Genomic DNA, 17576 nt, shown 5'->3' on the forward strand with positions numbered 1-17576 from the left:
CCTGACATTTAGAAAAATACATAATGCTGAAGTCTTTGAGGTCCTTCAACATTATGGGCTGATCTGAGTTACAGAATCGCCCTGAGCCTCTCGTTGCATTTCTTTATATAGATAGAAACTTCTTTCACATGGAAACATTTGCTAACAATGGTAATTTGCATTCAGAGTTTACACCTTTTGGGCAGGATGCCATTTGCCTGGAAGACACACCCTCCTCTGTGTGCAAGTTATCTCTAAACTCTTAAGAACTTTTTTACCTTTTGGTTTACTTCTTTGGGAATGAGACATTTGTACCAGTCACACTGAGACATTTCAAATGATACCAGACATGTATAATACTGTATGATAATTATTCACATTAAACCATATAGATATTTGGGTGAATTTTGGTGATCTCAGCATGAGAGAGAAGGAGTGGGGGAAGATGGAAAGAGATGTATTTTGAGGTGAGACTTGCATCTCAAATGGTGATGCTAACTTCACAAGAGAGAGTTTTCCTTTGTTTTCTCAGAGAGTTGCCCTTTCTTCCAGTTCTTCCAGTCTTACACTACTAATTATAAGTAACTTCACAACTACGTTAACTTATACCAACCCAAAGCCTGTAACACCCAACCGTAACCTAACAGTCTACTACTGTATACTTTAATGAGAATTAGTTCACATGATCTTACAAAGTTACTTATAATTAGTAGAATGTCCAAAGTGGACCATCGAAATAAAGTGTAAACCTTAAATATAACCATGAGGAACACTGCTTGCATTCTTCAAATTTCCAGCAGAAAATCTGTCATCTGTGTGTTGTTTGCCTACTGTATGAATACAGAGATATACAGGAAAGTACATTTAGATGACAAGCAAAAAAATGCTATATTTTTAAAGGGCTTTTTGGACAGTAGCATTGCAGGACTACTTTGGAATCGACTGTGGCTTCATTGAGACTCATTGATTTATGCAAGAGGGATGTGTAGGATAACCCCAAAGGCAAGGAGAAAAGGCTAGAATTACAGAGCTTATGAATATTTGGTGACACTGTGGTATTACAGAGTGGCAGGACCAGACTGTGAATATTCATATCTAATTCATCACTGTACCTACAAGCCAGGTGTAGACAAGGGTTCCAATACTTTCCTTGAATACATGATAACAGAGCTCTAACAGCCGGAAGGTACGTGGAATAATACGGCGGCCTTTCAGGGTTATAGTGATAAAAGACTAGTGGAAAAAGCGAGAGAGAAAGAGAGAAACAGTCAGGAAACAGTCAAGTCGAGAGAGTGTGAAGGAATGATAGGGTAAAAAAAGAGATGAAAGCTGGGCGATGCAAATAGGATTGTGGGATCGACAGGCATTGGCAAGGAACATTGATTTGTACATCTGCTGATAAGACTGCCAAAGTGTCTGAATAACTGCGAGATGATAAGCTGAACTCTCTGATCCTGCTGAGGAGCTAATAAAGACTTAATCTACTGTGTTTTAACAAGGACGTATGCCACATTCACACCTACATTTGGGTCATTAAGTTACATCCAAATTAAAAAACAGTTCTAAAATTAGATTTTATTTAATGCTTCTGAGTCATTCTCCCTCTAATTAAACACACCCACTGTCATCATATTTATGAGATACATCAGATACGAGACTGACCAACATAAACAAACCCTGCAGAGCTTCATCCACATACATCAATCCATCAGCTGAGCAAATCAACTCACCCCACACTTGCTGCCAGAATAGAACGAGCATATGGATGCACAGGGGAGCTTCATCCATCACTCCTACATTATCCCACAATCCTATATCCCGTTTTGCCACAAGCGCACCAATATGGAGCCATCAGTCAGCAGTATCATTGGCAGGCTGACTATGCCCAATCATAAGACTCTAACAAGCTAATGAACTTAATTATTCACATGATGGATCTTATATTATTCCATCTCTTCCATTATACAGATGGTTTCTCCCAGCCACATGTAGCAGGCAGACGGACGATCAATAAGCAGAGTTTATTGGAGACATGTTATGTCATCTGCATGTGAGATCCCATGATTGTAGATATTGATCTGAATGGAACCCACTCAAACAATGACTCATAAAAGTTGTCATGTCAAGCTGTTTTTAACATGTGGTTTGTGTTTTCACGTGAATATCGACTCCTTGAGAGAATAAATCGAAACAATTGCATCACCACGTGCAAGTTTTGATTTATGCTGTAAAATATCAACCATCAAACAAGACACAGGAGACAGTCTGTTAAACTTTTATTTATTTATTTATTTATATATATTTTCTCCAACTTTTTTAATGCTAAAATAACATACAAGGGTATGGTGCATTAGTATTTGCATGATATCATTCTCATTATCAAAACAGATCGAAAGAGATGAACTTCACAGAAATAAAGACTTTCAAATGGAAAGATAACGAATGCTATTAAAGGCATCAGATCTGAAATGTCACACAGATTAGTTCCAATTCCCTTCAGAACTTTCCCAATTTCAAACAGTCTATGCACAGAAATATTTACCCTGTAAATTTACCCAGTTTGAATTAACAATGTGCCAAGTAGATATGCATCAGCAACATATGCTACATTAAGATGATGCATGACCCATTTAACAACTTTGATACATACTGCATTGTTTGCAGCATAAAAAAAGACAGGCGTCAACCACTTCTCGACTCTAAAACTCTCAGAATTGCCGCAAGGGTCACTGACTTGATGCACTGTCAGAACTGATAGCATTGAACATTTCTCCAGAGATTTTCAGACACCTTGTCAGTGCCCCATACATGATATGGGAACCAAATAAAAGTCCAAAAGCCAACAGGAATCTTCCCTCTCACAACAAATCCCCTAGTTTTGTGCCTATCACAACTCCTTAGCACTGTACTCATGTAAACTGAGATGTATTTGTAAGACAACACAGAGGAACAATCTCAAATATGACTGTGGTGATGAGATGGATTGTTTAGAGAACGTTTTGTGCTCTAAAATCGACATCTAAACAACATTAGCTTAATTTTAATGGCAACATCCATTTGAAGGGACGATCATTACATTTATGGGCTTGTACAATTCACACAGTTAAAACAATGTGCTCTAGTCTCCACCTTGGGATGTTAAGATAAGCAAGAAAATATCGTTGCAGGCTATTGGTCCTCATGAAGAATTGGTCTACTTTGAGTCAAGACTGCTAAAACCATTTCAGTCGCACCCCAATGGACCTTGTTTGCCACAAAAGCCATGCATCTCTTAGATTTCAGGCTGAGTGATTTCTATTAGTTGAATGCCGTTGAATAAAACCTGATTATCTGTTACGAATTATATCAATCGTGTTCAACAAGGGAAATTAAAGAAAGGTGGAGAATACAGCCATTCAGTGTCATTACACCAGCCATGAGGCATCTGCCGCTAAGGGGGAATGTAACAGGACAGTGAAATAAATTCACATTAAGACTGAGAGCAATTGGAACACAAGCACAAGATGAGCCCTGGGAAAAGGACGTTCCGCCTAAAGCCTACGTTCCAACTCAATATGCGCAGAAGCTGCCGCGGAGTCTATAAGTGCTCTTCAATATAGACTCATCGATCCTCGTCGGGCTCAATGGGGCTCACTTCAGCCCAAAACATCTGGGTAACTATTCTCCACCTTTACATGATATACAACTCAAGTGTAAGGCTCAGGAGACGGGGTCGGATCCATTCCTGCACTTACGTTCCCAGCAAAGCAAGCAAGGCCATTGGTCAAAACATTGGGTGTATGAGACACGGCAATTTGTCTTGAAATAAATTGCATTCGCTTAGTAATTCAAGAAAGATAATCTCTGACATAAGACTTCTATATATAAGGGACGACTTGTGCATATGATTTTGTGAGAATTGTTTCAGATTTTTAGTGCTTTTAGTTTATGTAAACAATCATGACCAAAGTGACGAAACAATAAGACTTAGGAATTCAACTAATTAAATCTCGTTCTGTCATTAATTTATTGCTTGCTATATTTTCAGTGTAAATCTTATAGTTTTTACTACATTCAATAATACTAATTAAAGACTGACAAACATTTCTCTGTCTACAGAATAACACTAGCTCACATCCTCATCACGCATAAATTAAAGTGATTGAGGATCACAAAAGCACATATAACACAACAGTCAAAGAATTCAAGCTGGAAAGTACAAGCTTTTTCAGCTTTCATCCATCGTTTTTTGAGATCCTGTAAAAATAAGCTTCTACTAAAAGGTGTTAGCCTCTATATGTGTGTGTCACTAAAGTTTGTGTGTTTAGCCTTGCAGGGATTGGCCGTGGTGATGTTTCCTGCTGTTGGCCTTCATGATCTCTATTCAGTGATTTCCAGAATAAGATCATCTCCTTCCAGGGTGCTGTCGGTGGCCACGTAGATCTTGGTCACGATGCCGGAGAGAGGAGAGTTCACCACCGTTTCCATCTTCATGGCGCTGAGGACGCAGAGCGGTTGTCCTTTCTCCACCTGCTGGCCCTGCTTCACTTTCACCTCTACCACCTTACCGGGCATAGGAGCTCCAATTTGCCCACGTACGTCTTTCAGGGCTTTAGGGTGGAAATGCATCTCCTACAAATCCAAGAAAATTGATATAGGTTGGCAGGACTTCAGTTTTATTTACACACACATGCAACATATTCTATTCCTATTCTGCCTCAGTTCAAGCGGCAGCGTGGATCAAGCGCACGTGAACCGATCATCTCATCTCCTCTTTACTAATAGTTAGTTACAGCATGAAATAAACATGGGTGAACACCAGACGGTATGTTAAAAGATACATCACGACTTATCGAAATGAATCCTGTTTCATGAAATGACTCAGTGTTTATATCAGGGAAAGACGTCAATAAAGCAGCTCTGTAGGCAATACAATATCACAACGTTTTATTTACCTCAAGTAAGCTACTCAATGTCCATAAACTCATTAGTTAGGCAGAAAAAATAACTCCGGAGAGCATTTTGCTAAATATAGGCACTATACCTTATTTATTTTTTTTACTTAACCTTGTCATTATTTAATGCATGTTTGAATAAATCTGTCATGAAAGAAAGTTATTACAGTTTATTGTCATTTAAATGTTTATATTTAACCAACTGGAGTAGAAACAATTCAGTTATTAAAAAGTTGATATAAAAACTGCCTAATGTGCAATGTGAGTTGTACAACTCAGCATTAGATATTGGATTGTTGATCATTAAACAAGTTAGATTAATTAATTGATTATTAATCTATTATTTATTTTTGTTTTGCATCCTGAATTTTCGGTTTTGGCCCAGAATTTTAATTTCGGTGCATCCCTAATAAACAATGTTATTGTAACTATATTGTGGACACCAAAATAGTTATCATTAGCCTTAAGACTACAATAAAAAAAAAAAAAGCTGAAACTAGAAAACGCATTGGAAACCCCTATAAAAACTAAACTAAATTTAAAATAAAATAGAAATAAAAAACTAAACTAAAAATGTGAAACTATAATAAGCCTGTCTGGTTTCACATGATGTACCAATTTTGTTTACGCTGTTTATGTGTTTTACTTCTTGTAACTCTACTTAGGAAACAAGCTGTTTCTACCTTCAAGCAACTGGTCCAAAAAACATGACCAACTTTCTAAAATGAAAAATCCCTCCCTTTAAAGTTGTAAGTAAAATTCAGAAACACACCTTCATGGCCACGGTGTCTTTGACCAGGACGGATCTCAGCTGACCATTGAGCTCAAAGAACACCTCTCTCTGACCGGCTTTATTAAGGTCTCCAAGAGCCAGAGCCTTGATATGAAGCGTCTTGCCTCGCTCCAACTCCACCTGAGACAGACAGCAGAGATACAAGCACAGGAAATAAGGAATGTAGGAATGGATCATGGATGACAGGAAGATTTATGGCACAGTAACAGCAAATAAAAATGTGAGGCTACTTCAGTTTAATAATTTCTTTATTAAAAAAGAAATACTCCCACCTCAAACTCTTCAGCAATCTTAGGTCCATCCAGGAAGAGTCTAGTGTCTAGACAATCCACAGGCCCAAAGGTTCTAGTGAATTCTTTGAACTCCTGGAACACTTTGGGGTACATGGCTGCTGACATCACATCCTCAGGGGTGATTTCATCACCGTAAGCTTCTTGCAGCTGCTTCTCCAAGGCCTGGAAATCCATGGAAGGCAGGGTAGCTCCAGGACGTCCTTCCACACGAGGAAGAGACTTCAAAACCTGTGCCACAAATAAGTGATGAGAGCCTGAGAAAAGAGCAGGTGCCTGAATAGACAATAAACGTATATTTCCTCAAATATTGGTGCTACACTGAATTTTCAAGCTGCTCGTAAGCGGATGATGTAGAGCGTTCGCAATCCCCCTAAGACCCACACAGAATCCAGGAATATTTATAACCAATCATTACCAGGAGCAGGATTAATCTCTCCCTGTTGCTTCATTTAGTTGCATTCAAGTTGTGAATAATTAAATTTGAAATGATGAAATGTCTGTATTTTTATTCTGTAGAGCAAAGACTTCAGAATACACACCACAGACCTAAATACATTTTATTTTATACAAGCAAACAATCGCTTGCATAATTATGAACAATATTAATGTTAAAAAACCAGATGGGGAAAAAATAAGGTCAGTGCCAAGTTGCTCAAATGTGTTTTTCATCTAAAATATATGCAAAGCAGATGGCCTACAAATTCTGTAAATAAATTAGCTTCATACTTGCATGTGCAAAAAAGCTTTAGCACAACCATTGTTCAGTTCTGGTGTGAGACACATTTGTTAGAGAAACAGCTAATCTTGCACAGGAATGGCTGCTGGGTAATTGGGGCGTTCAAAACAAAAGGAATGACATGGTTTTCCCGTACGTATCTCTGACAAGCACAAAACAGTGTTAATGCACTCCAGAGACTGTAGAGAGATACACAGAGAAACCCTCTCTTCAACTGAATCCCACCACAGAGATATTCAATAACTTGTATTTGTGCAACTGGGTTTTCTCTTCTTTCTGATCTCAACTCAAGCCGAGCAGAGACTTAAACTCGAGTTCAACTTACTTTAAAACAATCGATTCTAAATCCTCCTTCCGACCCTTCTACATTACCTTCATCCTAACCTCTGTCCCCACAGAATGTCTTGATTCCATATTTCCATATTATCTTAATTTGTGATTCTTTTTTTACCATGGCTACGAAATTACCATGGCTATTAAACTAATAGGATAGTATTCTGAACATTAGTCCTGTGTTGGTCACACATCCCTGATAACAGGGTTATTATAGTTAACTAAAACCATTAAAAAAACAAAAAACAAAAAAACATTTTCATTACTTACACCAACTCCAACCACTAGTTCTAACCAAGACACTTAACCTTCAGTTCTAAATCCTGCCATGTTGCTACCTTAAATTTTAACCTTAAACACTATTCATAACTTATTTTGTGTTCAACAGATATTTTGAAGAATGTTATTTAAAGAACATTGGACCCCATTGACTTTAATTGTATAGGCAACAACAGTTAAAAACCATTTTTGAGTTCCACAGTAGAGAAAAGTCATACAGGTTTGGAACGACATGAAGGTGAGTGAATGGTGACCAAATCTTCATTTTTGGGTGAACTATCCCCTCTAAAAACCACAGCTGTAAAACATATTTAAATGAATAGCCATACGGCATTTAATAAGGTATCTTGTCACACTAGTTGTATTTCAACAGATTGAGTGATAAATCCGCTGGGTGTGTCGTACCTTTGACCTGAAGGGCTCCGGGAATCCTCCGTGGGGGATGCCGATGTGTCCTTGCAGGAACTCTACCACGGAGAGGGGGAAAGACAGCTCATCTGCTCTCTCCTCCACTTCTGCCCGAGTCAGAGAGTTCTGCACCATGAACTGTGCCAGATCGCCCACAATCTTAGAGGAGGGTGTCACCTGAACGGAGGGAATGAGAGGAGAAGGACAGATAAAAGTGAGAAATGAAAAGACATGCTTGCTTAGGCCTCCATCGATACATCTCAGCTCTCCACCAGCCCAACCAGCCAATCTAAACTAGGAGTAAGAGAGGAGACGAAGTGCAGTGGCAAACAGAAACACGGCTTAGGGAGTAGATAACATTTGCGTCGTAAGGACAAAAGGGTAGAAAAATGTGAGAAAGAGAAAAGAGAGAGGCGCTAATGAAACCCAACGCTAACTGGCGCTTGTTAAGCAGCGCACCGCTCAGTCTCGATATTGACAATATTAACAGCGAGGGGGACCCTGAGAACAGAAAGCCGACTATCTTCGATCATTTAATTAAGCCCAGGGAAATGAAAAGCAGCAAGGCAAGACCAAACGCTCACAGACGCCTTTGATTGGAGGAGATCAGTCAGAGCCTCTCTGAAACACAACAGATAAGCTTTCCTTAAAGCTCTTCCCAGTTGATCTGTCTCTGGGCCATAGGAGACAGGGACAGGATTATTTATTCACTCCTCCTTTCTGTCCCATTTTTTTGCCAAGTTATTTTTATTCAATTTCATCTGGAGATTGAGACGGTATAAGCAACGGAATAAGAGGGATGAGGAGGAGGGAGGAGGAAAGAGAGAGGAGAACGAGCAATTAAATCAGTGATTCAGAGTGCAGCTCTCGGGTCCACGGTGCTCATGATCTTGTGAGCGTGAGCAGATATCAAGAGTGAGGGTGAGACCCTTTTCAGTGCAAGGGGTGGTAATTAAGCCCTATTTAACCAGGGAGAATGTTGCATACAAGCTATTTAAACTGCACGTTTGTGACGGTCAAGTGACAATTACGGCGTATGAACAATCTTAAATATTCCATTCATTGATGGAGCAAGAGAAAAAAAAAAAGAGAACTTCTTCATGAATCTAAAGCATGCACTTATTTGCTAATCTCATATTTCATGATTGGCCTCCAACTTTAAGTGCAATGAAGGGGGGAAATCTGATTTAAATCTCTGAAAGGACTGATTATGGAGTAGAAATCTAAAAATAGAAATCTGGATTTCATATTATACAGGAAGTACAGAATATGAAATTGGATTTTAAGTAAACAGAGCCAGACTGAATATTGGTTAACCACTTATTTCCACTATCTAGCTGACTACCTGTGGTTGCACATCACATTAATATTGATCAAAACATATTCTACAGCAGTTCATATTCTAAATTATTCCTAGAGTTCTTACATTTTATGAATAAAACTTGATTTAAAGTTGTTAAAGATGTAACAAGGACAAGTGTAGTAAAAACTTGGTGCTACACATTTGCACATTGCATTTGACCAAAATAACTCAAATTATAACAATACTTTTGAACATGCCTAACATTAGCAAGCAAGGAACAGGACACGAGTAACAATAAAAGGAATGACTCAGAGCGTGATCATTTGACAATATCACAACTCCGTTTTCAAGCGTGTGAAATGTAACAACTGAGGTAATAATTATCTAAAAGGTGTGGTGTCTTTGGCACCATATAAAGACTAGACTCATGAGGATCTGGATAATTATAAGCAATAACACGCATGTAGTTGTTAAAAGGGCTCATCATGACACCATACACACCACTTCATGTACTACTGCATTGATATTTTCCATTTTTGATATTTTCCAGTCATCATGTTTAAAAGCATTATGGCATTTTATGAGAAATGAGCTGACCTGAGTCCTCGTCTGACAATCACAGAATAGTTTTTTCCATACTTTTTTACGGCCTTAATTCTGGAATAATGCTGCAATTCTCCAAATGGATTTCTAATAAAGAATTCTACAGAAAACCAGCTCCATGAAAAAACAAAACCAGCTCCATGAAAAAACAAAACCAGCTCCGTGAAGAATTACTACATTATAAACTACAACATTCATCTAAACAAAAAAAAACAAAAACAAAAAAAAGGTTCTTTACATGAAGAATTACAAATGGCACTGAAAGCAACTGCACAATATAAAACTACTGATTTACAGTAATTTATAAGTATAAAATACAATATATTTTAAGTGTATTGCAAAATATTCAGCTGATATATTACAAATATATGCACAATGCTTCATGGGAGTCAGTGTTCACCACTTTTTCGCTGTAATTTTAGTCAGTCCAGGTTTATGGGTAGTGTAGTTTGTCACTGTAAATTCAGCTCTAAAGGTGCTGTCACAGTGAAATTTGGGGGCAAAAAATGTCAGTTGTTTTACACAGAAGTCAGTTTCAAACCAAGAAGCTTGAATCCGCTGCTTGGAGAAATCTTTTGTGATTCCCGATCATGTGGATTGCTATTGTAATGATTTTGCCCACCAAGTTTCACAGAACAATGTAAACGTTAACACCTTTAAAGTTTTTTTTTTTTAAGTAGTATATTACAACTTCTGAGCTCTTAGTAGGTCTGTATTCAAAAGTTAAAGGTATAGCGGAGGATTTTCCCGAATTTTAGAAAAGAACCGCCCTCTCCACTTTTTGAAAAAGTGCACATGCGCAACACTCTACCTGCTCCCGAGAGGGAACGCCTATTAAACGTGTGCACGAGAGAGCATGCACGAGCTAATCATAGCTTACATTAACTTTTACTAGCAGTGATTTTAAATGGATTTCTCCAAATAGCATGCCAAACTTTACCTGTCAAGTAGAAACTTTGCGACTGAGGCATCAATGGGAAGCCCAATCTGTGTTTTGAGCGCACGCCATCGTGTGAATCGTGTGCACGAGCACGTACGACGGCCTTAAGTAAACATATCACCAGAATGATTGACACTTAGGAGGACCAATAGTCTTGATGATCCACCCGGAAAAAGAAAATCCTCCGCTGCGCTATACCTTTAATACTTTATTGCTAAAGATTAATTTCGCTATGGGGGAAAAAAATGGGACAACCTGATTGTAGCATCCTGTTAGAATCCATCACAAATAACTAAAAATAGACTTAAATATGAAAATAAAGAGAATTGCTTACTTTGATGAGGTCACCAAGCAATTTGTTGGCTTCTGCGTAGGCTTTCTTCACCTCCTTAAACTTGTTCCCCAGCCCCATACTGTGTGCTTGGAAGTGGAGATTGGTGTACTGGCCACCCGGGATCTCGTTCTCATAGACATCAGAATTCCCAGACTTCATGGTGGCGGTGCAGTCAAATGGAGCATAAATGCCTCGGGTCACCTCCCAATACTCACTGTAGTCAAAGACCTTCTCAAGAGTGATGCCTGAGAAAGAATTGTGGGTGAAGTGAAAGAGAAAGAACGGAAGAGGAAAGAAAGACAGGATGAGAGATCATTAGCCTACCAAGAGGAATAAGCAATCTGAGAACAAGTAGCACAACAAATGACTGTCTGACTTTAATATTTAATCAGAAATAATGAAAGTCCTCGTCTCTTTAACAGACTGCACCGGCTAATCAGGCATTCTTCCAAAGCTTTTAATCAGTCCTTGAAAGCTCAGCACACAGGGGCCTGTATGTGGTAGAAGCAGGGAATTGGTGGCGGAGCATAGATTGCTTCCTGCCACTCACGGCTTCATCATTTACCAGCAGCAGTCAGTCAATTAATCAATCAATGAGGCACGCCACTTGCAACAGAGTTTACATGCTCGTTTGGCTCCCTCATCCTCACTAATTGCCCATCGCTGTGATCACAATAGTTTTCCTGTGCAAAAGATAACACGCGCACAAATGCGCTCTAACGTGTGCGCGCACCCGTTATACCGGAGAGCGACTGCAGGGCTCATGACAACGCCCTCATAAAAAATGTTCTTGCTGCCACCCCGACTACAAGCTATTAGGCGCTATTGATGTTATTGTGTAAAAGCAGCGTGTCCAGCTCCTCCCCATGAAGACTGATCAATCAGCACACGTCAGTCAGCTCGGGAATCGATCTCTGGCCACACGCCCTTTACCGTGATGAACTGGCTTGAACAGAAGAAGAGAGAGAGAGAGAGAGAGAGACGATGGGACCGGAGCAGTACAATGAGAGATTGATAGAGAGAGCGAGAAAGGCAGATTAGAAAATGACAAGGTGAGAGAGAAAGTTGAAGGAGAATTGGCAAGATGACAGGATGTTATATCTATCTATCTGTCTATCAATCCATCTTGATAGACTAACAAGTAGACTGACAGACAGACAGACTTGGAATCTCTCGTTTCACACAACAAATCCTCATTGACAACTTGGCATGTTTTCACAGGGGAACTTTAAACCTTTATTTTCTCCTTTTTTCAATTCAATTCTGTATTTGCATCCTTTACCGTGGAAATGTTGTTTGTAAAATAGGGATTTATTTCCCCTGTAAAATGGGAAACACAACAGACCGAAAAGTATATTTTTGTGTGTCCTGGCAATTACCTGTCAATGTTTTAAAAATTCAATAAATTATGGATGGATGGACTGATTGGATGAATAGGCAGAACAGAAGATGGATAGATATGACAGACAGATGGATGGATGGTGAATGGATGAAGGAAGGATGGATAGATTAGAAATATTGGATGGATGGATGGATGGATGGGTTAATGGATGGATGGTGAATGGATGGAGGAAGGATGGATGGATAGATTAGAAATATTGGATAGATGGATGGATTAGAAATATAAGATGTATGTATGGATGGGTTGATGGATGGATGATGGATGGATAGATTAGAAATATTAGATGGATGGATAGATGGATGGATAGGCAGAACAGAAGGTGGATAGATATGACAGACAGACAGATAGATAGGTGGATAGATGGATTAGAAATATTAGATAGATAGATAGATAGATAGATAGATAGATAGATAGATAGATAGATAGATAGATAGATAGATAGATAGACAGATAGACAGATAGACAGACAGACAGACAGATAGATATTAATCTGATATCTAGATAGATAGCCGATGGATGGATAGACATATAGTTAACTAAAAGATATTATTTAGTCATCAACAAACTAAATCTTGTTTTTTTTGTCAGCTGTGCATTAGAATCTACACATAATGTGATATTTGAAGTGTAAACGTGAGTGGGCTCTGAGGTGAAGGTAATTTGTAACCTGAAAGTGTGAGGCTTCTGGTGTCATCCGTTTCCAGTTTTTTAGCTGTACAAAAACAACTTGGTATGCTGCTTGATATTGCAAAATATTATTTCTTATATTATTTTATCAATTTTCACAATTATAAACACACTGGGTTGTAGCTGATCAGAATTCACTATGCAAATACAGTTATCACATTTTAATTGGTGAACATTCTATCAATGTAAGTCAAGGGGAGATTTACATATTTTAATCTTAGATTTCATTTTTCGTCTATGTTGAAAGGTTCAGGCGGAGGTTCAGTAGGAGAGAACAAATGGCATGTTTGAGGAATATCAATGCTTTGTGTACTCTAGTGTAATAAGAATCGAGCATGTGTCAGCGCTGTCTCTTCCTTTTCACATCAACACATAAAGCAGCTTGTTTTAAAAAGCTGAAAACAGGTGATTAATACTGGATGTTGCATATGGCAACAAAACTGTGTGTGGAGAGACAGAGACTACAATAACATTGCCACAGGAATCCTGACAACCTGCAAACAATTCAATTACCTAGGAAACACCGCCTGGAGTGAAAACCAAAGAAACGTGAAGTACTGAGAGTGAGGGGGTACGGCTGAATCTTAAGGGAATAAAACTGAATAAACAAAAGTGTGAACACCTCCTCATCATGTGACCGCTCTGATGAGTCTCATACTGCCAAAGTCACACGCCCACGGGATGTGGAGCTCCAGAAGAGGGGGTTGTATATATATCTATACATAAAGCATGGACTTTCATAGAAACAGCATTCATGGATTTCTGGTATGTGAGCGCAACAGCATACGTCTCTGTGCTTAATTAATGTGTTTTTTGATAGCTCAATTAGCAAGTGCTAATAAATTATATTAAAGGGTTAGTTCACCCAAAAATTAAATTATGTCATTAATTACTCACCCTCATGTCATTCTTTCGGTCATCTTTGGAACACAAATGAAGATCTTTCATTTTGAGAACACAAAAGAGCTTTCTGTCCCTCCACTGACTGAAACTTAGACGCTTATAAAGTTCATAAAGAGATCGTAATACTAATCCATATGAATTGAGCGATGTAGTCCGAAATTTTCTGAAGAGACACGATCGCTTTATATGATTAACAGATTTAATTTGGGCCTTTATTCACATATAAACATTCATCAACTCGCACATCAGTTGTGGTGAACAGAAGCTCAAGCCTGTTCGCTTGATGTGCGAGAACCAATGAGGTTCATTCTCATTTTACGCAGCACGTTTGAGCTTCTACAAGAACCAATGTAACAACTTAAAAATTTAACAACTCGTTAATTCTATGCGGACCGCAAGCGCTGTGATTGGTCTGCTAGAACCCCTCCCTCGGGTTTCACATGCTCTCTCTGCATGTGTAATTGGACGTCAACGTGGACAACGACGCAGAAGTATAAATTACGCAGCACGTTTGAGCTTCCGCAAGAACCAATGAGGTTCTCGTGCGTCAAGCAGGTTCGGTTGAGCTTCTGTTTATGTTTGCTGATCAATGTTTATATGTGAATAAAAGCCTAAATTCAATCTGTTCATCATATAAAGCGACCGAGTCTCTTCCGAAAATTTGGTTGCGCAGCTGTCTATGGAGGGACAGAAAGCTTTTAAATTTCAACAAAAAGATCTTCATTTGTGTTCTGAAGATGAACGAAAGTCTTACGTGCTTAGTTTTTGGGTGAACTTACACATCCTGTACGGTATATTATAACAGTGTGAGAGCTACTGTAAAGGCTAGTTCACATTGTCCCAGCAAACAAATTAAGCATATACAAAAGCTATAACCGTTTCTCTGATTTGGCTGAGCAACATTAGAAAGAAAGTTTGCCAATGGCTGAAATAAAACCTATATATACAGTGAGGAAAATAAGTATTTGAACACCCTGCTATTTTGCAAGTTCTCCCACTTGGAAATCATGGAGGGGTCTGAAATTGTCATCGTAGATGCATGTCCACTGTGAGAGACATAATCTAAATAAAAAAAATCCAGAAATCACAATGTATGATTTTTTAACTATTTATTTGTATGATACAGCTGCAAATAAGTATTTGAACACCTGAGAAAATCAATGTTAATATTTGGTACAGTAGCCTTTGTTTGCAATTACAGAGGTCAAACGTTTCCTGTAGTTTTTCACCAGGTTTGCACACACTGCAGGAGGGATTTTGGCCCACTCCTCCACACAGATCTTCTCTAGATCAGTCAGGTTTCTGGGCTGTCGCTGAGAAACACGGAGTTTGAGCTCCCTCCAAAGATTCTCTATTGGGTTTAGGTCTGGAGACTGGCTAGGCCACGCCAGAACCTTGATATGCTTCTTACAGAGCCACTCCTTGGTTATCCTGGCTGTGTGCTTCAGGTCATTGTCATGTTGGAAGACCCAGCCTCGACCCATCTTCAATGCTCTAACTGAGGGAAGGAGGTTGTTCCCCAAAATCTCGCAATACATGGCCCCGGTCATCCTCTCCTTAATACAGTGCAGTTGCCCTGTCCCATGTGCAGAAAAACACCCCCAAAGCATGATGCTACCACCCCCATGCTTCACAGTAGGGATGGTGTTCTTGGGATGGTACTCATCATTCTTCTTCCTCCAAACACGTTTAATGGAATTATGACCAAAAAGTTCTATTTTGGTCTCATCTGACCACATGACTTTCCCCCATGACTCCTCTGGATCATCCAAATGGTCATTGGCAAACTTAAGACGGGCCTTGACATGTGCTGGTTTAAGCAGGGGAACCTTCCGTGCCATGCATGATTTCAAACCATGACGTCTTTGTGTATTACCAACAGTAACCTTGGAAACGGTGGTCCCAGCTCTTTTCAGGTCATTGACCAGCTCCTCCCGTGTAGTTCTGGGCTGATTTCTCACCTTTCTTAGGATCATTGAGACCCCACGAGGTGAGATCTTGCATGGAGCCCCAGTCCGAGGGAGATTGACAGTCATGTTTAGCTTCTTCCATTTTCTAATGATTGCTCCAACAGTGGACCTTTTTTCACCAAGCTGCTTGGCAATTTCCCCGTAGCCCTTTCCAGCCTTGTGGAGGTGTACAATTTTGTCTCTAGTGTCTTTGGACAGCTCTTTGGTCTTGGCCATGTTAGTAGTTGGATTCTTACTGATTGTATGGAGTGGACAGGTGTCTTTATGCAGCTAACGACCTCAAACAGGTGCATCTAATTTAGGATAATAAATGGAGTGGAGGTGGACATTTTAAAGGCAGACTAACAGGTCTTTGAGGGTCAGCATTCTAGCTGATAGACAGGTGTTCAAATACTTATTTGCAGCTGTATCATACAAATAAATAGTTAAAAAATCATATATTGTTATTTCTGGATTTTTTTTTTTAGATTATGTCTCTCACAGTGGACATGCACCTACGATGACAATTTCAGACCCCTCCATGACTTCCAAGTGGGAGAACTTGCAAAATAGCAGGGTGTTCAAATACTTATTTTCCTCACTGTATAAATATAGTAAATAACCTATGCGGCAATGAACTGTTTATTAGATATAGCAAAGACTTATTTAAATAATACAGTAAAAATGCATATTTACTGAATGCCGATAGTATAGAAAAAATTATTATATGCTATTCTATTAATAATAATAGAGAGGCAAACACTGTAATACTTTTTAATTTACTATTTGCTATCTCTGTTTAACAGTTTAACTCAAGCTCATGACCATCTGCACTGTCAAATGAAAAGTTCAGACACTTATCGGTTATACATTGGGCAACCACTAATTTCAAGAGTGCCGATGTAAAATATATCAGAAACATATCAGCTATCAGAAGGTATTAGAGAATTTAATTCTCTATCAGTATTGATCAATATTGAATATTCAATTGTTCATTTACCATATTTTTATATTTACATTACCTTTACCATCTTCTAACAGTCACTCAATTTAGATGTTTACAAACACTAATAACTGAACAACACTGTTAAATGCAATCTTCAGTAAATCTCAGAAGGAAAATATAATTTTTTCATACTGTACATTATAATGCTGTGATGCCTAAATTCACTTGTATCATTTAAAATGATAGAAAATAGTATTGAATTTTAATACTGGTCAAAACATTAAAATAATTATCAGCTCATCAGTATTGACCAGAATATTAAAATCAATTTATCCCTAGTTGTATGGAATCAGTTTCAACTACTGAATCACAGCCATGTTGATATTCACTATAACAGCACTCCTGCATGTTTGAAGTTAATTATACAGTCAACAGCCAACTTTAGGATGACAGAAATGTTCACAACCTGAATCAGCCTTAATAAGGTAGATGTTTATGCCATTGGTCACTACAGCGGCAGGTGAGGCAGTGACCCGTGGTTGGACAGATGGTCCACCACAGAGTGACCACACTCCACAGTCTCTGGCCACAAACACACACACACCCTACGGCGAGAAGGCCCAACGGGGCATGAGACTCATCAGTGAAGGTTAAGCACCAGCAGCCACAGTAATGTCACAATTAAGGAAAGGTCAATGGGTCAGCCACCAACATCCAAATGATGTCTGTCCGCTCTGACCCTTCTCTCTCTACT

The 17576-nt window shown here is 38.9% G+C and overlaps 1 protein-coding gene across 1 annotated transcript in view; it reads right to left on the reverse strand.

Moving 5' to 3' along the window:
* Positions 1-2247: 2247 nt before the first annotated feature.
* pcxa (pyruvate carboxylase a) overlaps positions 2248-17576 on the reverse strand; it is a 121744-nt gene continuing 106415 nt past the window's right edge. Inside the window, exons 17-21 of the mRNA XM_084137667.1 lie at positions 10936-11180; positions 7753-7932; positions 5979-6227; positions 5686-5826; positions 2248-4590 (exon numbers count right to left, since the gene is read on the reverse strand). Of these exons, the coding sequence (XP_083993793.1) occupies positions 4339-4590; positions 5686-5826; positions 5979-6227; positions 7753-7932; positions 10936-11180 (1067 nt within the window). The 3' untranslated portion in view covers positions 2248-4338. The remainder of the gene's footprint in view (positions 4591-5685; positions 5827-5978; positions 6228-7752; positions 7933-10935; positions 11181-17576) is intronic.

This window comes from Abramis brama (genome assembly GCF_963993115.1).
Source record: "Abramis brama genome assembly, chromosome: 15".
Classification (NCBI taxonomy): Eukaryota; Metazoa; Chordata; class Actinopteri; order Cypriniformes; family Leuciscidae; genus Abramis; species Abramis brama.